The sequence below is a fragment of the Nyctereutes procyonoides genome, unplaced genomic scaffold (genome assembly GCF_905146905.1).
Source record: "Nyctereutes procyonoides isolate TBG_1078 unplaced genomic scaffold, NYPRO_anot_genome, whole genome shotgun sequence".
Classification (NCBI taxonomy): domain Eukaryota; kingdom Metazoa; phylum Chordata; class Mammalia; order Carnivora; family Canidae; genus Nyctereutes; species Nyctereutes procyonoides.
The window spans coordinates 20,256,143-20,278,289 of record NW_026575140.1 but is presented as its reverse complement, the minus strand read 5'-3'; the positions used below and the strand labels follow the sequence as shown (position 1 = coordinate 20,278,289).

The 22,147-nt window shown below is 44.6% G+C and overlaps 1 protein-coding gene across 1 annotated transcript in view; it reads right to left on the bottom strand.

Moving 5' to 3' along the window:
- CDH13 (cadherin 13) overlaps window positions 1-22,147 on the bottom strand; it is a 1,004,502-nt gene that overhangs the window by 240,830 nt on the left and 741,525 nt on the right. Inside the window, exon 7 of the mRNA XM_055304976.1 lies at window positions 3,010-3,188. Coding sequence (XP_055160951.1) covers window positions 3,010-3,188 — 179 coding nt within the window. The remainder of the gene's footprint in view (window positions 1-3,009; window positions 3,189-22,147) is intronic.

Below are 22,147 nucleotides of genomic sequence, written 5' to 3'. Positions count from 1 at the left end.
GGGCATGTGACTATATGAAAGGGGCAGGGAGATTTGAAGTCTGATGTGCAAGTTCTGTGCCTTGAAAGATGAGGAGCGTGGAGTCACGTTTCACCGTTTCACCGTTTCAGCAAACTCACCGGAGAGAAGCTTAGCACAGCACCAGTAAACAGACAAGGCTTGCCTAAATTCAGGGACATTTCTTTCCTTCAGATTGCACCGATGTTGCCTGGGTCAGCAGTGAACTCTGGAAACCCTCACAGAGAAGTGACACTCTTCATTCCTTTTCATTGATTTTCCCATTTCAGTTAAATTGTGTTTATCTTTTTTGGGGGAGCCGTTTATGTATTGTGGCCAGAAACGCTTAATTCAACTCCCATAATTACATACTTATTGCAAGTTAACAAAAACCCAAAAGAAGAGATCATGAGCTTAAAACACATTTGTCCCCAAAATAAACCTCAAAAAATGGAATAATCTATTATATTACACTTTGGTTTATAAATAGAGACTTACAAAACATTTCTGTCAGTAGGAAGAGAAGCTGAGCCAGAGAAATCACTGCATTTCATCTTTGCCTTGTAAAAATTTGCAAATACCTTTGGGAGGATTGGGGAAAGCTGGTGTGTGTGTGTGTGTGTATGTGTGTGTGTGTGCGTATGTGTGTGTCCACACATGCATGCACATGCATGCTGGGCAGGGAATAAACAGAAGCAGAAAGTCATTCCTTGCCTCCAAAGGAGATAATACAGCATCAAGAAGCCATAAACATGGGGCAGGCTGGAAAGAGAATGGGACACAACACGATGGAAGTGGACTCGGTACACTCCTTTCGCCCCTGCTTTCCTATTTTTAACTAGTAATAATCACATCTTCTAAGTGACAGCCACAATTTCGATGCAGATCTCATTCTCTTCCTCCCTTCCAGGAATTCTCTCATTCCTCGCTACAGCTTCCCACCCCTGAAGTGCAAAATCTTAGTGTCATTTCCAACTATTCTTGCCTGTCCCCCAAAAAAACGTACAGTGAGGATTTTTAGGAGTGCTCGAAGTGTGCTAGTAGGCAGTGGGGCTACAGACATGCAAAGGATCACAGCCTCTGTTCTTCGTAGGTATATGGTCGAGGCCAGCAATGCCCACCAGAACTTTCTATGATGGGGACAATATTCTATATCTGTCCTGGATGATACATGTTTACAATTTTCATTTTTATTAACATAAATTTAAATTTAAATAGCTGCATGTGGCCAGTGGTTATTGTGTTGGGTAATACACATCTACACCCAAAGGAAAGGGATATTCTTTAGACATATGGCAGCTTAAAGGGGCATGTGCCATACTATGGCTACAGGTAAGTAGAGTCAGAGAGAGGCTGGAGGAGCACCAAGGTAGTGGAAGACTCAGGTCTTAGAAAGACTCTTCTTTTTTTAGAGAGAGCACAAGTGGGGACAGGCAAAGGGAGAGAGAGAATCTCAAGCCGACTCCATGCCCAGCATGGGCTTGATTTTATGACCCTGAGATCATGACCTGAGCCAAAATCATGAGTTGGGTGCTCAACCAACTGAGCCACCACCCAGGCTGTCCCTTAAGGAGCTTCTTAAAGACAGTGGCTCTAAACCCAGACTCTTGTGAGAAGATACAGTGTGGAAAATCAGAAAGAAGAGAAGGCATTTCTGATCCAAGTATTTGCTCAGTCAAAGACATGAGGGGGAAAGGAAACCCCAGCAGTCACTGTGGGGAAGGTGGTACTTGCACATCAAGGGGGACTGCTGGGGTCATGTCTATAGGTTGATGTCATGTAAGGAATGAAGAATCCTGGGACAAGAGCAGATTTGGGGGTGGGGGAAGGGGTGAGGGGCAGAAAGGAATCCCTAAGTTGGTTTAAAATGCTGTTTTTGAAGGGCCAAGAGTCTCTCCTACTGAGGGTAGCCTGTGGGGAGCTGCAGAGAGGGACCTGGAACTCAGGAGAAGGGCCAGGGCCAGGGTGCACATGTGAGGCAACATAAGTGGCACAGGAGCATACACCCTGTGACATGGGACTGTGACCACCAGCTTTATCCAACAGTCTCATCTTATGTAACTGATTGACTGCATGTGGAAACTGGCCCTACAATTTCTAAAATTTGTGATTTTCAGGAAGGCTGCAACTGGAATTTTTAAAAAATAAATAAAAGAATCTTGGGAGAACCTGGGTAGCTCAGTCAGTTGAGCATCCATCAGCCTTTGGCTCAGGTCCTGATCTCGGGATCCTGGGATTGAGCCCTGTGTCAGGCTCCCTGCTCAACAGGGAGTCTGCTTCTCCCTCTCCCTCTGCTCCTCTCCCTGCTCATACTGTCTCTCTCTCTCTCTTTCAAATAAATAAATAAAATTTTAAAAATATGAAATATAAATATTTTGACATGGCAACTAATGTGGAAACTTGAAATCACCCTGGGCAGAAACAATGAGCAAGAGTGTAGACTGACTAAAGTCCATGCAGATCTCATTCTCATTCTCACCGGGTCACCGGTGTTTGTCATCTGACCTACAAGATGGGTGAGGGTGCCCAGTGATAACCTGAGGTTGAAGCAGGAGAGGTTCCAGGGAAACAGTGGCACACATGGCAGAGGGCGTGGGGAAGAAGAGAAGTGGATGCCACCTGACTCTGTGATCTTGGACAAAGCCTCTTCCCTTCCTTCTGTCCCTCCCCCGCCTCCTTGTCTGCCCTTCCTTCCTCCCTCCCATCCTCTTCCTTTGGCAGATGGGTAAGGAGGGATCGAGTCCCATCACAAGGACTCATGAATAAGCACTTGGTGAGGAAACAGAGGCATCAGGTTGAATGAATACAAATAACTCCAAAGGATGCAGCCTTTCAGAGAGTGTGTTTTTTGGGTTCGCGTTTCCCTTTATAGATTTCCCTACCCAACCACGTGTAAACACCTCATTTCCACCCCTCTGTATAAAGTGCCTTTGCCTGAAGCCTCACATCTTCCCTCCTGTGAAAGCCACGTTCGATTCTTATGAAAAAGAAGATGTGCGCCTTTCAGCTCACCTCCCGGTCCAGCAAGGCAGGTGACACGACAGTGACGATGTCCCCTTTTTCAGGATCTATGTAGAACATGTTTGGAGACGGCTTGTCAGGTGTCTGCTGACGGATATTGTACCGCAGGAGGGCATTATCTGTGGCCGGGTCATCCGCATCAAAGGCTGTCATCCGCATCACCGTGGTCCCTGAGGGGGAAGGACAGAAGGGCAGGAGATGGTTACTCAGGGAACAGTGATGGGCAGAGATGCCCCCTCCCTGGCAATGGCCATGGACTGATGTACCAATCGCTTTCCACATTAAAAGGGAAAGCATTTCCCGAGCCCTGTTATATTTTTGCTTTTCTTTCGTTCTCCCTCCTCCATCACGTTAAAAGACCTGAAATAAAGAAAAGAAATCTTTGCTGTTCAGCAGATTGACAGCTTAATTTTTCCTTCTGCTGATATGCTGTTTATTTTCACAGGCTTTTCATTCAATTGTGGATGTGGCTGCATGACAATGGCCTTTATTTTAAAAACTCTTATTGAATGCCTACTACATGTGGGGCCCTGGGCCTGGTGATGAAGAAAACAGAGGGGAGCAAAGGCATTCTCTGGTGCTCAGCAGGTCAGAGATTGGCAAGAGAGACAGCATATAACAAAATAATCAACCATAACAAGTGCATCGAGAGAGAGCATTATGAGTACACAGGAAAACCATCTCATCTACCCTGACATTCTGGAAAAGTCCCCGGTGTGGAAATCTAAGGGGTGAGTAGGTGTAAGCAAGGTGAAGGAGAGGGGCCCCAGCAGGAAAAGATGTTCCAGTTAAAAGGAACATGAGCAAATGCTATTTGAGCCTTCACCGTGTGACCACCACACTGTTGTAGGCACTTAAGCTACAAAGAAATTAGAGAGATGAAGATGATGTGGACTACTTGATCATGGCAAGGGTTGATATGGATGTCAGACACCGGGTCTTGCTTACACACCGCTCATATGACAAAGAACTGGTGTTAGCCACTTTTGAGGACAATTGAGCAGCACCTAGTGAAAGAAAAATACAGTCACCCATTTGGCACCTACCACCAAGAAACACTTGCATGTGTCCATAAAGGGTTCTTGCCAGGATGTTCACCGCAGGATTATCCATCATGGTGAAAGATTTGGAAACAATCTAACCGTCCAAGCAACAGAGAAATTACTAAAATGATGAGATTCTCTGCACTAGGAACAATTTTGTAGTAGTTTGAAGAAGGTTGTGGGTCTAATGCGTTCTAGCATGGAAGGCCCTCCAAGAAAGAGTATTAATGTGAAATTATCAGGTTGAGGAATGTTATCCATAGTATGGTGTCATTTTTGTGAACCTGCTTCCACACAAAAAATGTCACAATACTTTATACGTATATTTTGCCGGTAGAGTTTATGTTCAAAAAAGTATAGCAGGTCTAATACAAGTGAACTTCACATTGGTTATGGTGGTATAGGGGAGCAAATCTTGCCATCCCAAGATATGCCTCTTTGGCATATTGATTAATTTAACCTGGTTATTTTTAAGAAATTGCAGACACAAGAGAAGGTCTGAAAATCAAGTGGAAGTCATACCTTTTGTAAGGAACATTTACATGTATAAGGGAAACCTCCTTTTGTGAGGGTATCTCCCTCACTGCAACAGTAAGAGGAGGATGATTCTAAACCTGTAGACCCTGTTATCAGTGGAAAGGTAGGACTTAAATCTGCATACCAACCCTACCCTGTTGACTGTACTTTCCCTGCTCACCTCCCATTACAGACTCCCATCCCATCTTTAGCTGAAGATGGTATTTAAGGTGATGGCTTCACCCCTTTCAGGAAATTATTCCGTTTGCTTGGGTCTCTGCCATGTATATAGGAGGTATACAAGTTTTGTTTGATTTTCTCCTGTTAATCTAGTGCATGCCAATTTGATTCTCAGACCAGCCAGAAGAACCTTGAAGGGCAGAGGAAAATTATTCCTACCCAACAGTGGCTCCCCAACGAAGGAGAATGGGATTAAGGATGGTGAGAAGGAGGTAGGACTTTGGCCCAATCTATAGTTTTCATCATTTCTACAAGGAGAATGTACTGCTTTTGCAATTAAATTTTAATGTAAAAAGATCACGTTGATAAATACCATTAATCTAAAAAAAAATAGCTGGTTATCTTACTAGCAAAACGGGTTACTCAGGAATAGCAGAGAATTGCAACTGAGGATCTGCAAACTACTGCAAAGCCATAGGCAAGTCCAACAAACAAAGGAGAATAATGTTATTTTTATCAAGAAGGAAGAAATCAGGAGGGGTTGTTTTGAAGGCAAGTCCCCTGGAGAAAAGCAGGAGTTCAAAGTGATGACAGTTTCTCATTGGTTGAGTTGTAGGGATGGTCAATTTCTTGTACTACTCGGCAATGTTCATCCTTCCCTGTTGGGACCTATAATTGATGATTCTTCCTTGTTGATGATTCTTCTGTTGGGTCTGTAATTGACAGTTCTCCCTGTCATTGACATGGAGTGGTGCATCCCCTTTCCAACCTTCCCCTTGCCCCCTCCTCGCTCCACTTTAGTGAGGCTTCCCTGGATTGATTTCACAAACCCAATAGAAGCATGGGCTAGAGCAGAATCAAGCACATTTGCCTGCTGGTCTTGACAATAGTAAGCCATCTTATTTGGCTCAGGGCAACCTGCCCAACTACGATTTTTCATTGTAGTTCACTCTTCTACGAATATAGAGCCCACCTGTGGATTCTGACCCCTTCTGGACCCATGAAATATGAACTAACAGGTAAGAGATGAAAGCAGCATGGTCCTGTAGTCCCCAGCAGAAATACTCCCATGCAGAAAATACTGAACCTTAAAGGAAACACGAACTTCATCTGGCTCAGCTGCCATCCTGGGGTATTCCTTTCCTGCCTATGACTGTGTTTCTCAGACCATCAAAGGCACTTTACTTTTTCTCACAATTGGAATCAGATCATCATCCATTAGGTCTGATTGATCGGACAAACATGGGGATCTGACCACCCTAAGTCTGGATGGATGGATTTCTAAAGCAGCCTCAGTGTTGCCATGAGGCTAGATGCATCAGGCACATTTTCTATCCTACCATGTTTCTTCACCTTTGTTTCTTCATGAAATTGTCACAAGGCAAACTTTAGGGTCCAGTGTGAGCAGAGATAATGCTTGGCTTATGCACTCCCCTTGTCTTGCCCCCTATCTTTGGAAAATATCAGCACACAAACTGGCACTTATTCCATTGAAGCACACAATGGAATGAGGGTCTTTTCTCAGCCTGGTGGACTGGGAAGCCACTCCTGATCTAGGAGCATTAGTGTGAGGGGTGGAGGGGTGATGCTTATTTGCTTCCCTGGTCTAGGAAAACAGGATTCTCTAATCAGGATGCTGTCAGAAATCAGAGGCAGCTTTCAGGCCTACAGACTCACCAGGGACGTACTAAGTGAGCTCCTTGTGGCCAGAGGCATGAAGGAGGCCTTGACACTATCAATTCCACAAGAAACTAACTCTGGTTAAGTGTACACGACCCAGTGCCTTGCACTTTGTTAATGTCTAATGAATGCCTAACTGATGGAATCTCTGTCCTACTTAATCTGCTTTTAATTGAAGTCATAGATGAACAAACAAAGTAAAGTATAAAGATGAAGTCATCATGGTTGCATATGTCATGGCTCGCACAAAAAGGATGAGAGGAAGCAAACAAAATCTCTGAGGCTAATGAATTTTCACTTTTCACCAGGAAAGTCATTGACAGTGTCTTTTTTTCATTGTTATTGTTACAGATCTAATAACATGATACTACGAAAGGTTATCCAGAAAATGCTTTTTTTTTAATGAACAGTTCAGGAGCAAATGAACTTGGTCCAACTTGCATCTGTCTTAGGTCGGATATGGGTACAGAACAGGATTTGCATCCGAGGCCCACCTCCATGGAGACCAAATGGTGCCAACATAAATAGGTTTATTGCATTGAAGGAAACAACTTTGGGTAATGTTGAGGTTCAAATCTTGCTTTGTGAACACGGGCGAGTTATTCAGCCCTACCCAAACACTGGTTTCCCCAATTGCAAACAGGATATTAGTAATACTTTTGCCTTTGGTCTCTGTAAGGGTTTCATGGGATACTATATTAAAGAACTTGGGGGATCCCTGGGTGGTGCAGCAGTTTGGCGCCTGCCTTTGGCCCAGGGCGCAATCCTGGAGACCCCGGATCGAATCCCACGTCGGGCTCCCGGTGCATGGAGCCTGCTTCTCTCTCTGCCTGTGTCTCTGCCTCTCTCTCTCTCTCTCTCTCTCTGTGTGACTATCATAAATAAATAAAAAAAATTAAAAAAAATAAAGAACTTGGTACAATGCCTGGTACATTAGTGTTCTGAGGAAGATGCCTTTTCTTATCAAACCTGCTCTCTAGGTTCTGAGCCATCATGATGGTGCCAGGAATGGCTGCAGACAATGGAGCTGTCCACAGAACCTGGTACCTCTGCAGCAGGGTGACCCCAGGTGCCCATTGCCTCTGAGTTGCCCTGCCTCACCCTCTACTTTCCACCTGGTCCATGGTCTTAGTGTGCAGATGTGTTTCTACCATGGAGATCACAACTCTATAAAGACATACACATGTGCACATGCACACACGCACACACATTCTGTAGGCTACATGATACCCTAGTCTTCCTCTAGGATCAAGGTTCTATCTTAGTCCCAGTCCATCTGCTAGACCCAGCACCTTGCTCTTCCAGCCCCTCCCCTGGGGGCTAGCTCATGATTTTCATACTTCTGGGTTCTGTGATGGTCGGATAAACCTCCTACACCAGCATTTCCTAAACTGTAACCAAGGAACTCTGGTTTCATGGGCTCAGCAGAGAAACCAAGTTGGGAAATATGCAATAGCCATAGTTAAGCAAGTTTCTATCCTGGAGGACTTCTCAGTGTCCTTAGTAAGCAAATGCATATTATAAATCTCCAAGAGAGAATAAAATCTGCAGCATTTCCCTAACTTCTCTGTTGATAGAACGTCTTCATTTTAAGAATATCTTTATGAGATCCTGTCCTAAACTTGAGCTCTTGGAGGATACTTACTGTGTTTTTTCATCTTAATAAGTTCAGTGTCTGACATGCGGGAGGCCCTTTATCAATGTTGAATAGAATTGCATTCTTACAATTCACTCAAGCTTTGTCTTATTTTGCACTGACCAGAAATCATGAAGAACTTCTCACTGAGAAGAGTGGACAACATTGCCTGGACATTTTTCACAACCAGGCATGCCTCACAACCACCTCTGAACATTCTTTTGCCCCTTGGAGGCCCTTGTTGGAATTGGATTCAGCAGGCTGATATTCATCACATAAGCACCAGGACAGCCTTACATTTTGCCCAAGCCTATACCCTGGATCTCAGAGGAAGGCTCTCTCATTTCCCTCAGCCCAGTGGCTTCCCCATCCATGCTTATCTTGTGCCTACATGCGCTTCCTGATGGCAGAGAAAAGATAATTATATGACAGACACCTGTGTGGGTCCTCTGAAGTACATTTCTGCCTTTCCCCCCATCACAATATTCTCCTGAGTGTCAAAATAAATGATAATCACCCTGTCACTCTCAGATGAACTAGCAACAGCCCCTCCAAAGCAAATAAAAGAATTATAGGCTGCTAGTCGAAAGTCTCAAGTAAGGCTATCATTTTCTTTTGTCGAAGGACATGGCCACCAACATGACAGGCTGATAAACAATTATGATTGTTCTATCTGGGTCAGATAGCCCCTTCCTCTTGGCTGCATTTCTCTGATTAAAGAGAGTGCTGCCTGGTCTTAGAACCTTAAGTGCTGGTGTTTGAAGTTTTGCTTCCCTGTGACTTCGAGAACAGCCACGCCCGTGAAGAGTGGGGAGTGGATTCCAAGGTGAGGGGCCTGCTTAGCACCTCAATGAAAGATCAAGCACCCTCAGATGTGAGAGGCTCTATAATACAGCTCACTCTGTTCCACAGGCAACAAAGCTATTCTATTCTTGAAATATCTTTGACCTCATCCCAAAACATCTTCTTCACGTGATCAAAATTGTCAGATTCCTTTTTAAAAAAAAACACATTCCCATAAGAAAATAGTATATTGAGACATGGACATTCAGATTTGTGTTTGGCCTCAGATTTCTGATAGCACCGTTGGGGCAACTGCATGCTTTCCAGGGAGATGCGTAATACAAAACCCAAGATGATCAGAGATGGCAGACGTCACCAAGTGAGCCCCCTAAATGTGACAAAATGGCACATCGTCAAAAAAGCATCCAAGTCACAGAAGGAGGTAGTGCATCCTGATGCCACATTGACAACTATGTCTGTAACTAAATGACCTAAGAGATGTATAGCAAAGGTTACTAAAAAGGGAGTGTGCCCATGGACTGCATTGTCTGACTTACTCCATGCACGTTTATTCCCACATCAGAATGAAAGTGCTTAGATGCCGGGCACCTCAACTTGTTTGGCCAAGTGGGAGGGACACATGCATATGGGCGCATGTGTAGTTGGACTGACGCTAATTTGAAACTCAATATATTTCTCTTGAAACTCTAGGGGCACCTGGGTGGCTCAGTTGGTTAAGCAGCTGCCTTTGGCTCAGGTCATGATCCCAGGGTCCTGGGGTGGAGCCCTGTGTCCAGTATCCTGCTCAGCAAGGGGTCTGCTTCTCCTTCTCCTCCCTGGTCATGCTCTTTCTTGCTATCTCTCTCTCTCTCTCTCAGATAAATAAAATCTTAAAAAGAAAAAAAAGGAACCTCAGTTTGAAGGTGTTCTAGGCATCCTTGTTCCCAAAGTCCAACCAGCGTTTTTAGGTGTGGGATGATGATAAACCATCTAGTTTGTCTGGAACTGAGGGCATTCCAGGAGAGTCCCAGGCAAACCAGAATGAGCTTGTCACCAACAGGCCACGGTTACTTTCAGACATAGACACATCTCCTGGCCATGACTGTCAGAGTACACATGTAAGAAGTGCTGCCAAATGTGACTTTAGTGGCACAGGCCACAGAACCCATTCTACTCACCCTGCCACACCACTCTGGGATTGCTTCCTGACTGTTCAGGGGGACACAGCCCAACTGTCCTCTACAGTCCGTAATGGTGAAGAAAGAGAAGTAGGTGTGCAAACTCAAAGCAGAGCAGGGCTAGAGGCATGGTTTGAGATCCTGTCCTTACCACTTACTAGCTGGGCCTCCTTGGGCAAATTCCTTTGCTTCATCAAACCTCAACCTCTCAAAAAAAAAAAAAAAAAAAAAAAAAAAAAAAAAACCTCAACCTCTCAATCTATAAAACTATTCCCCATAATGGGCTGTGTGAGCATCGAATGTATTAATGCAGTGCTTCTCAACCTATTACGATGATGATGATGATGATAATTATCCACCCCTCCCATCTAGAGTCTTTTTAGATGTTTTTCCCTACCAGCCATCCCCCGCCATGGATATCCTGTATATATATATATTGATGTACTATGACCCTTTGGAGGGTCACAAACCATTGCAATATCCAATATTTTTAATGTCCCCCCAAGCACCAATTTACTCCTCCTTGGGGTGGTATTGTACCCACTGAGAATGTACAAATTAATGAATATAAAGTCCAAACCCTGGGGGATGGTAAATACTCGAGAGATGCAAAGTTTTATTGTTATTTTTATTGACTGCTGCAATTTGCAACTCTGTTCTGGGGCGACCCACTGCTGTGTGTGATGGTGATGAGCGAAACCTTGTGGGACCCAACCACTAGCAGAGCAACTCATACTAGTTCTAGGACTCACACTCAGCATCTGCAGAAGCAGAGATTAATTAAATTTTCCTAAGGAAACAACTCCTTTCTTCTCTCAGACAAGCCTAGTGACTTCTGTTGAGTGCATGCATGCATGAATCAGCCTCCTCTGGTCTTGTCGATGTTTCCCCATACACAGGAATTAATAGGGAAGCTGTCAAATGATTAGTTGACAAAAGATAACCACCACAACTTGATAGGTATCCAGAGGCTGTCCACATTCTGCAGTGCGTGCAATCCTGAAAAGTCACCCATGTAATGAATCATGAATAATGTCTTATTTTCCCATTGACCTACATTAGCATTTCATACCTGCTTTATCTTCATTTGAGGGGGTGTCCAATTGGAAGCTGCGCCTCATAATTCACTTTAAGTTTTTCTGCTTATCTCTCAAGCACTCTATTCACAGGTAGAATAGGAGAAAGAGGTTGGCTTTCTGTTCTGGGTGTGGAGACTATTAAAGAAAGCCCTGGGGAGGGGGGGATGGAACAATAGGGGACAGCAGGCTTAGACCTAAGGCAAAGCCTGGGAGATTTAGCTTCATCACTGCTGCTTCTTTGGGGGGCCCTTCCCTCTGTCCCCCCATTACCTAGGGATTGTCATGCATCAGCACATATTCCTCTCACATTTTGCATATGGCGATCAGGCTGTGCATTAGATCTAAAAAGTTCTCGATGAGCGTTTTGATGAAGATGTCAATGACCTGTGGTCTTTCCTAAGACAGCCTAAGGGTCTTCCTCATCAGCCCTGAGTGTGTGACTCTCTGACTCCATTCCCAGAGTGAGGTCAGGGAACTGGGCCAGGAGTAAGAAGCTCAAATGCCCACCGAATATCCACATGGGTAACCTAACTTGAGTAAAGCAAATTCAAGACGGTTGGGAGTGGTGTAGCCTGTGGCAAACTGAAGGGTCCATGTTCTGCCTCAGGGGCAGCTACCTTTTAGTTTAAGGTAATTGCTGCATTTCTTGAACATGAATCTGGAGAAGTCAGATCTTTTGATTTTTCAAGAAAAGGTGGGGATTTGAATTTGCATATAAACTATCAGAATGTTTACACATTGGATACCAGTTTGAATTTTTAAAAAGATCACTGAGTGAGATGAGGAAGCCCAAACAAAACAGGCTATGGCTCACTAGTTTTCAGCTCTTGACCGTGACTGTCAAAAGAGCCAATTGTTTCCCTAAGGACAGGAACTAAATGTTGTTAATGTGTCCATTGGTGATAAATTACAACTTAAGACTTACAACTTAAGTACATCCACTATAAATGGTACACCCACTATAAAGTTCGCCCTGCTTCCTTCTACCTCACTTTTGGAACAGGAAAGTCCTCTCCTGTGTCCCACGACCCAGCAAAACAAGAGGCAGTAGAGACACGATGATACCACATTGCATGATGCAATTTGTGCATTAACTTACTTGATCCTATATGAACCATGGGAGGCATGTCATATACATGGGTGGGCCCATTGTACAGATGAGGAAATTGAGACTAAGATGGCCACACAGCTAATTACCCCATGAGCCAGGATCTGAACTCCTCTTTGCTAGAGGAACAATGGCCCAAACTATGAGTTGCTCTTTAGTACTCACTCTTCTTTTGTTCCTGATTTTAGCTGGCCACGCTGTGGACTAGCAGGACCAGATATCTCAGCTTCTCTGGCAGCCAATATGGCCATGGACTAAAGGTTAGACAATGAGTCATAACTACCAGTATTGTGTGTGATACTCCAGGTTAAGTTTCCTTAAAGGGGCCTCAATCAGGAAATGTGACTTTTGTCACACCCCCTCTTCTCACTTCCTGCTACCTAGAATGCAGACGTGATGACTATGGTCTTAGTAGCCCTTTGTGGACCATGTCCTTTGAATAGAAGTTCCATGATGGGAAGGTAGAGCAGAAAGGCAGAACGGATCTGAGTCCCTGAGTGTCTGATGACCATGGAGCTTCCAGAGAAGCCTGGAATGCCTCCCTCCGGCTTTGTTTACATGAGCAAGAAATAAATGAGAGAAAAGTAAAATATCTTGTTTGGAGCTTGGGTTTGCTGTTCCATGCCTTTATCTTCTCTGATAAAGGTAGGAAGCAAAGATGGAAGAAAACACATAAATATATTTTATTAAATAGTATTACCCTAGAAAGTAAGTTTTGTTGCTTTAGCCTAGAGCTAGATGACACTGTTCTAGAGAAAAGTAGAAATATCCAGGCAGCTCCACATGTATTTTTAAATATTTAGATTGGTTCCATTCATCTCAAATGCCTTGAATACAGAGACAGCTTTTCAGGGAGTAAGAATGTTTCATTAGAGGCCCCAGCACATTACACCTTCTCATAACTACACTCTCTCATGATCTCCCTTCCACACTGACTGTGGGCTTAGCCATGTGACTTCCTGTGGCCAGTGGGACACATGGAAACACACAAACAGAGGTGTGAAAGTGCTTGTGCATTGGAACCTGTTCTCCTGGAACCCAGCTGCCATATGAAGATATCTGGGCTCTCCAGGTGGAGGAGCCACATGTCTGGAAGCTAACGCTCCCTGGCTGACATCCCTCACTAACCATGGGACAGGTAAATTGAGGGCACCTTGGATCATCCAGCCCCAGTTGAACTTCCAGATGACAGTGGTTATGTCTACATAGGCCACCTTAGGCAGCATCAACATGAGAACCATCCAGCTGTTCCCATCCTGACTTGCAAAATTATGAACAAATAAATGCTTGTGTTTTAAGCCACTAAGTTTTTATGTATTTCGTTTTACAGCGATAGATAACTGGTAAAGAAGTATAAGTGGATTGATCGTCACATGCAAACTATAGAAAAGCATACACTTAAAAAATTGAGTTTATTTTTCATGTGGGAGTTGCCATTTAAAATAACCAACTAGTTCAGCATATTCAGAGGGTGCACCAAAGTGAAAAGGGACAGGTAGCTGCAAGCCTCCCCCCCCCAAAAAAAATCAGCGAGAATAAAATGCAACCCATTTCCCAAATGTTGGGCTTTGGGGCCACCAATGATGTCACCATGAAATCATGAAACATGTTGACCACTGAGCATTTCAGTTAACTAATGACTTTATTTCCCCAGAATTGCACAGAATCAAACTGGCATGAAGTATATATTCCCAACCAAGATTTAAGTTGATTAAATACCTTCAAACAGGAAGACAAGCCCTGTTCTTACAGACGAGAACACCTTAAATTTGAGACAGTTGCTCGTTCCTCTAATAGTGGCCACCAGCGTCAACGTGCAGCTGTGAGTACCGGAGGCTGGGTTTGAAAGGCGATAGACTTCTCTTCTCAATTTACCTTACCTCCCTGGAAGCTAGTTGGTTTTTTTAAGTACAAATTGACAGTCAAATACGTAATAAGTTATGACAAGTTGAGCAATGGTTGTCTCCCATCTCTTTTCAAAGGTTGTTTATTTTTATGCCTCTAAAGAGATGTTGGTGACAGAACCACCTTATGATTATTTTAATCCTTTGGTTTCTCCTGCTCATCAGTCAATTTTCACGGCACCTTTGCCCTACTTTTCTGGCAAGCTGCTGCTGAATTGAGCTGTAGCAGGCCAGATTTTAGGCAAGGAAATGGGGTTTTGAGATGTAAGGTAACACATGGCTAAAACTGGGGACCCTCCTGTTATGATTCTCTTTATTGGCTTAATTTCTTAATTTCATCCAGAATTTTAAGGTAATGTTTTTCTCAAAACCTTTTAAATTTTTTTTTTTTTATTTATTTATGATAGTCACAGAGAGAGAGAGAGAGGCAGAGACACAGGCAGAGGGAGAAGCAGGCTCCATGCACCGGGAGCCCGACGTGGGATTCGATCCCGGGTCTCCAGGATCGCGCCCTGGGCCAAAGGCAGGCGCTAAACCGCTGTGCCACCCAGGGATCCCTCTCAAAACCTTTTAAAAAATTGTATTTAATCTTTTTATCTGTCATTTCTCTTTATGTAGCTTTTTTAGAAGGACCCAGGATACTCTGCTGAATTATCTGATCTTGCCTAAAACACTTCAGAAAAGCAACGTTAAGTGGAATCTCTATCCCTAATATCCCAAAATAAGAAATCTTTGTATAGGATTTGCATAAAGTAGACAAAATTCTCAAATATGAAACTATATTATTATAAAACTCTAGGAAAAAAAAACAAAAGGAAATTGTGTATTTTCTTTTTTTGTTTAACCAATTTAAGGGATTGTTTACAAGTAATTTTAGTCCTCCTTAGAGCAGTGGTTTTTAAGGGGGAATTATTTTTTAAAAGGCTTTATTTATTTATTTGATAGCACAAGCAGGGGGAGTAGCAGAGGAAGCAGAGGAAGTAGCTCCTTGCTGAGCCAGGAGACTGATATGGGGCTCGATCCCAGTACTCTGAGATCATAACCCGAACAGAAAGCAGACGCTTCATCAACTGAGCCACCCAGTTGTCCTGGGGTGGGGTGGGGGGTGATTTTTATCCCTCAAGGTATATTAGATAATGTCGAGACATTTTTGTCACAAGTGGGACAGAGTGTGTGATACTGGGATCCTGTGGGTGGATGCAAGTAACTAAACACCCTGCCATGCACAGGACACCCCCACAACAGGGAATATGCAGCCCCCAGTGCCGAGAGTGCCCAGGCTGAGAAACCCCATCTTACCATTATTTATGGCATGTTTCTGGAAGTAATGGTTCTTCTAAGATCTCGCACTCAAACAACTGAAACAACTTGTTCCTGGAAATCTCTTCTGGATTTGAAGTTCTCCGAGTACAAGGATTCTGTCTCTTCTCTATTTCCCACACATGGCTAAAATATTAATACCATTGAATATGCAAATATACATGGGCCATAATGTTTAAAAATATGCTAATATAAACATCATTTAGTTTTTCTGGTTAAATTTTGTGTAACTCACAGCATGAAGATCTACAAAGACACCACGATAATGCTCTGTATGTAGTAAGAGTTTGGTAAACATTTGCTGGCTGCATGAATGAGTAAGTGCATGGATAAATAAAGAATGAATATTTTCATCATCATTTCTTTTCCATCACAGCTTGAGGGAAGGATGCAGGTGGAAAAGGAAACATAAATAATTAATGCCTGATTTGCACTACATAGAAACTTCTAGGTAAATTCTGAACAATGGACCTATTGTCCTTATCATTTGTATCTGCTTTAAGGGCAGAGGTGAAACAGGTTTGTTATTTAAGATCTGGGACTATACTAGGCTAGGTTAGACTGACCCAACAACTAGTCTTGACATTTCAATGGCTTAACACATGGATTGTTTTCTCCCTCGGATTCAGACCATCCAGGGGCTCCCTTCACGGGCCATTCCTTTCCCAGTTGTGATTTCTCAATCCAGATCTGAGTGGTTTCCTGATGGGGGAGGGCAGAGAGTTGCAGAGCCATGTGCAGCCTCCTTACGTGCTTCAGCCAGAAATGGCTACAATCCATTAGCCAGATCTGGTGTCTAAGGCACTCAAAAGCAAGGCTGGCTTCATGGGCCAGGGACCTGTGTAGTAGCCTAGGGTGCTGTGCTCAGATGGGCCCTGTGCTTGGTCTAAAGCTCTGCTATTCTGATATTCTTAATAATTGTGGAACAAGGGACGCTGGATTTTCATTCTACAAACAATGCATCCCATCCTGGCCAAGAGCCAGGAGCCAGATTGCCAGAGGCCTGGGAAACATACAGGGGCACAGAGGTGCTCCATGGGCCCTGGGCATATTGGTCAGAGATCCCTTCTTCTGCCAGCCAAGCCACAGTGCAGGGGCCTTTGTCTCCATCATTAGGCCTCCAGCTGCCACTGTTCTAGGCTCCTCAACAGTTTCATCCATATTAGGAAAGCAGCATCGCGTAATAGCACAAGAAGTCAAACCTGCTCTGGGGGCAGCACCTGTTTCCCCAGGTCCTGGACTCCCTGCCCTGGGAGACCTGCCCAAGCTTCACACTTATCTTCCAGCTTGCAACTCTTTAGACTCCAGAGAGCTGCCATCTTTCCCATCTCTGCCTTGAGTAGCTAGATCCTAGCCCGCCTTTTTCCTCTTTTTAATTAGACACTTCTAATTTTTCCCTTGGACACCTAGGTCCCACCAGGTGTGGGTCACACACCAGTGTGACAATGAGGGAATAGGGCATAGGACCATGTGTGGCAACCCTGGCTGCTCATTTGAATCACCTAGGAAGGTTTAAAAATACTTCTGTTGCCTAAAAGACACCCTTAGAGATTCTGGGTCTACTGGCCTGGCACGGGGTCTGGAGACTGAAATCCTGGGAATAAGTAGGTCCAGACATCTATAGACTCTGGTACTCTACTACTCACGGGGTTTGTGATCTGGGCAATATGTGCAAGCTCGCACAGCCTCCATTTCCCACCTGTAGAATGAGCACATATCTGTCACTGTGTAAAGTTGGTCTGCAGATACTTGTAAAAGATAGGGAGCCTAATAAGCCCATGGAAAAATGCTCTCCACATCACTGGGCATCAGGGAAATACAAATCAAATCCACAATAAGATACCACCTTACACTGGTAAGAATGGCTAAAAATAACAAGACAGGGAACAACAAATGTTGGAGAGGATGCGGAGAAAGGGGAACCCTCTTGCACTGTTGGTGGGAATGTAAACTGGTGCAGCCCCTCTGGAAAACTGTGTGGAGGTTCCTCAAGAAGTTAAAAATAGAGCTACCCTATGACCCAGCAATTGCACTACTAGGTATTTACCCCAAAGATACAGATGTAGTGAAACCCAGGACACCTGCACCCTAATGTTCATAGCAGCATTGTCCACAATAGCCAAACTGTGGAAGGAGCCACGATGTCCTTTGACAGATGAATGGATAGAGAAGATGTGGCTTATATATACAGTGAAATATCACTCAGGTATCAGAAAGGATGAATACCTATCATTACATTGACATGGCTGGAACTGGAGGATATTATGTTGAGTGAAATAAGTCAATTGGAGAAAAACAATTATAATATGGTTTCACTCATATGTGGAATTTAAGAGTGCAAGGGACCATAAGGAGGTGGGTAACTGAGTGGAGGAAAATTAGAGAGGAAGACAAACAAACCATAAGAAACTCCTAACTCTGGGAAACAAACTGAGGGTTGCAGAAGGGGAGGCGGGAAAGGGATAAGGTAACTGGATGACTGGCACTAAGGAGAGCGCGTGATGTAATGAGCATATAGTTTTTATACTCTATGTTGGCAAATCGAATTTAAATTTAAAAAAAAATAGGGATCTGATTGAGGTGGCCTTGCAGAAATTCCAGAGAGGAAAATGAACTTGTGGACCTACTACATGCTTCCTGGGAATTCTTATGACATCCTTGCCAGGGTAATTAGCTCATTTCCTTTTTCTAAAGAAGAACAAGAAGCTCAGAGAAGTCATTTAATCTGCTCAAGATCACTGCTGTCCAGCAGCTGAGTGGGGGCACACAGAAGGCTATGAAAGTGAAGAGGAGCTAACCTCCTTGAAAGACTATTCAGGGCCCTCAACCATAGGATTCGCCCAACAACTCACTAGCCCTATTTTATGGAGAGGGAAGCGGAGGTGGATGGAGGTGAAATCACTTGCCCATCGACCGGGTTATGCACCAGGCTGGGCCAAGATGCCTGTTCCTCCCACTCCTCTCCAGCACAGCTCCTGTTGCTTAGGCATTTCTAATTGCATTTTGCAGGTGGAACGATTAATTTTCAAGAACTCTCCCTGCAGACCAGCTATAGAACACCTTTGCTCTGACCCATTAGAGCTTGTCTGGGGCATCTCGGAGCCACATCGAGTGCCCAAGGGACAAGCAGGGCCTGCATCCCCCAGTTGTGATGCATAACAGATGATGGAGGATCCTGGAACTGCACCTGTTACGTAAATCACCTGCCTGAAGTCACAGGCATGATCAATGAGGGGCTCAGGGAGGTGGGCATGGGGGTGGGAGGGCTGGTGATTACCGCATTTACAAGATAAAAATGAACCGGGATGCTGAAATACGGCACTGCTGAGACTTGAGAGTTTGCGTTCAATGGGAAGAAAGTGCCGGCAAATTGCTAGCAGAGCTGTAACGTTGCTGATTTTGCAAACATGTGTTCTTCAACTCGATAAGTAAATACATATTGGGTAACATGGTGATGCTGCAAGCTGTTGTTTTATGGCTGGAAAGTCAGCTGCCTGTGATTGATGCTCGCAATGAAAGTATTTATAAAATAACACTGAATTAGAAGGAGTCACTTTATGAGTCTGGGGAAATGGATCTTTTATGAAGAATAAAACTTGATGAAGGAGCTTTATCAGGGTCACACAAATGTGAAATTAAATGTGCTGGGATTGAGATCTAAGAAGGAGCCCTTTGGATGTGTGGGCTCGCAGCCTGAGGAAGGGGAGGTGAAGCTTCTCCCTGACGCTTATTTCCACTTGGTGTCACATGGAGCTGGAGAGTCATTTCCACGCACCATACTCATTTCTCTCCACGGTGAAATGTCACTTTTGAAAGCTGCATTACCTCTTCCAGACTGTCAGGACACCACTCAGGGAATACCTTAGGTGTATAAAACTAAATGATGTACATTTGATTCACCCTTTTAATCCACCGAATGCCACAGAGCCAGGCACATAGTAGGTGCTCAGGAAATATTTAGTCACGAAATGAATGGAGAATAGAACCAATAATATCCAGTTCACGTTGTACGAATATTTTTTCATTTCATTTGTGTTTTTAAATGGTTTTCCCCATGTGCACGTTTCAGGCTCCTAATGGTGCTGCCTTTCCAGATTGGAATGTTCTCTTCTTGGAAATAGTCAGGGGACAGGCCAAAGGTATCTACTCCCCAGGCTAGGAGCACCAATAGGTACATAACTCAGATGCTCCCCTGCATAATAATGGTCCTCATCTGAGGGGGTTGTTGGGTAGATGAAATGAGTTAAAAATCTGTAATATTCAGCCCAGGGTTCTGTGTTCTTAGAGAATATCACTGTTTTTACCAGATGAAGGAGGTCTGGCTCAGAGGCTCTGCTTTGATTAAAAAAAAAAAAAAAAAAAGTAGGAGGGAAGTCTTAGATGAATGCAAGATTAGTGTGAAACGGTTCTTTTTTTCTCAATGTAATCTTAGATTACATATAAATATGTATAAATGTGTATAAATAGAGGTAGACTACCAAGGTAAATAGAGGTAGACTATATGCATAAATAGAGGTAGACTACCAAGTACAAGGAAGGTGATCATCATTTTAACTCAATATTAAGCCTCAACAATATTTCAGTGTCCATGCCCTACACCAGGTGGCTCAGGGATAATGGAACATGGTCCCTCATTGTAAGTTGTCAAACTGATCTTGGCCTTTCCCGTAGCCTTGTCTCTCCTTTCTGAGATGCTTCCTGTTGGCTAAGGTCCATTTGTAGACTTCCAGTCTAGCCCTGGAAAGGGCCAGTCAAAAGAGCTGTCTTCCAATGCCCAAGGTTCTGACGTCCTGAGTAAGGCATGCAGAGGGAACGCTGTGCTGGCACATGGGCCACCTGCATTTCCTGGCTCCTTAGCCCCTCCGTCTACCTTCAAAGTCAGTGACACAACACTGTCCTATCCCTCTCTGAATCTCCAGCCTCTGCTTTTCTATCATCACATCTCCTTCCCTGACTCTGACCTCTTGCTTTGTGGCAGAGGGATCTGGAGCAGGGAACACACAGACGGCTGGCAGAGAAAGTGAGTGTGCAAGCGGGTGTGTATTCACTATAGCAAAAGGCCCGGGAGATCTGAAATGGGACATCTTGTGCTTCCGTAGCTGCCTGTTACAGAGCAGAATCACCCAGGGACCATTTGTGGACACGTAAAAGGGATTTATGACAATGGTGTGAGTCTAACCTGACCTCCCAGAAAGGCTTTCTTCATAGCCACCCCACCCACCCCGGCCCATGTCACCTCAGGGCTTGGAGAGACCACAGCTGCCATGGCAGTGAGTGGCATACCCTTCATAATCTGCACAACTCAAGAGCCTCCTACTTTTCAGATGTTGGATACGATTTCCTCATGGGGTCAGTGCTGTCCCCAGCCCAGGAAAGAAGGCTCTCTGCCTATGTATTGGGAACACTCTGTACAATTCCACTCTGCTCTATTGTGGCCACTCTATGGCCAAAGTGCTGCAACAGGACAGTGGATACTAAGATGAGGACAGCCCTGGTCCTCAGCTGGCCCACATCCCACTGAAGGGCACAGGGGGGCTTATGCACAGAGCTACGTGTGATGCGTGCACCAGGCAAAAACCACATTCAAGGCTGCTTGGTCTGAAAGCATTGGGGCTGGAACACTGTGGATCTCACCCTTGGTGTTAGGTGACTTGAGAGTGTCCACGACTCCCAGCTGAGATTTGGGGCAGGGACGGTCTCCACTGCCTCCTCCCGCATTACCCACTATGGAAGGTCTGCCCTCTGATGCCCCAGGGACCACTTAGCATCAAAATCTTCAGAGCATGAACTTCCACAGGACAACCTGCCTGTGTACTGAGCCTACAAAGGTATTACTGCCGAAAAGCAGCATCCGTGTGGCGCTTGCAAACTCTCGCTCCTGCTAGGAGAGTGGGTACATTAGACATTTGGAGGAGCTGAGAACTTTGGGGCTCTATTTGCAAGCCATGTTGGAAAAGCACTGAGTTGCAAGTCTGGAGCACCCAATCATGCCAACCCCTAACTTTCAGACTTCTAGACATTCTGCTTCTCCTGAATTTAAGCTCATAAACACATACTTGCTCCAGGGATGGCCCAGTAAATCTGGCAGGTATCAGCATCCAAAAGGCTCATCTCAGGAGAGAAAAGAAACATCAGAGAAGTTGTCCTGCACAGTCCATACATCCTGGGCAACTCTTTCACTGGAAGATGCACAGTGAAAAGCCCGCCCTGTGGGTCCTGGAAGACAGGAGCCAGCAAGCAAGTGGGTGAGAAATCAGGGCTTATCTGCAGGCAGTGAGTTTGACCAGGGACAAAAGAAGGGGAGAGGGAGCCAGTAAAACAAGGCGTCAGAGAGAAAGGGAGAAGTGGAGAGGCAGCGATCTGAATTCTCTCACTGAACACCCAGGAGATGTGCATACAGTGCCCACAGTGACCAGGTTCCTGTTCCCTCGGGGCTTGTATCCCAGTGATGCTCGCGGCTCTGCCTTCACTGACCATGGTTTTCTAGGGCTGCTTAACAAAGTAGTCCAAACTGAGAAGCTCCAAACCACAGAAATATATTCTCTCGCAGTGCTGGGGGCCAGGAGTCTTAAATCAAGGTGTTGGCAGGACCCTGTTCCCTCTGAAGGGTCCAGGGGACAATCCAGTCCCTGCCTCTTCCAGCTTCTGGTGGCTGCTTGCATTTGTTGTCTTGTGGCCACATCTCTGGGTGTGCTGTCCTCA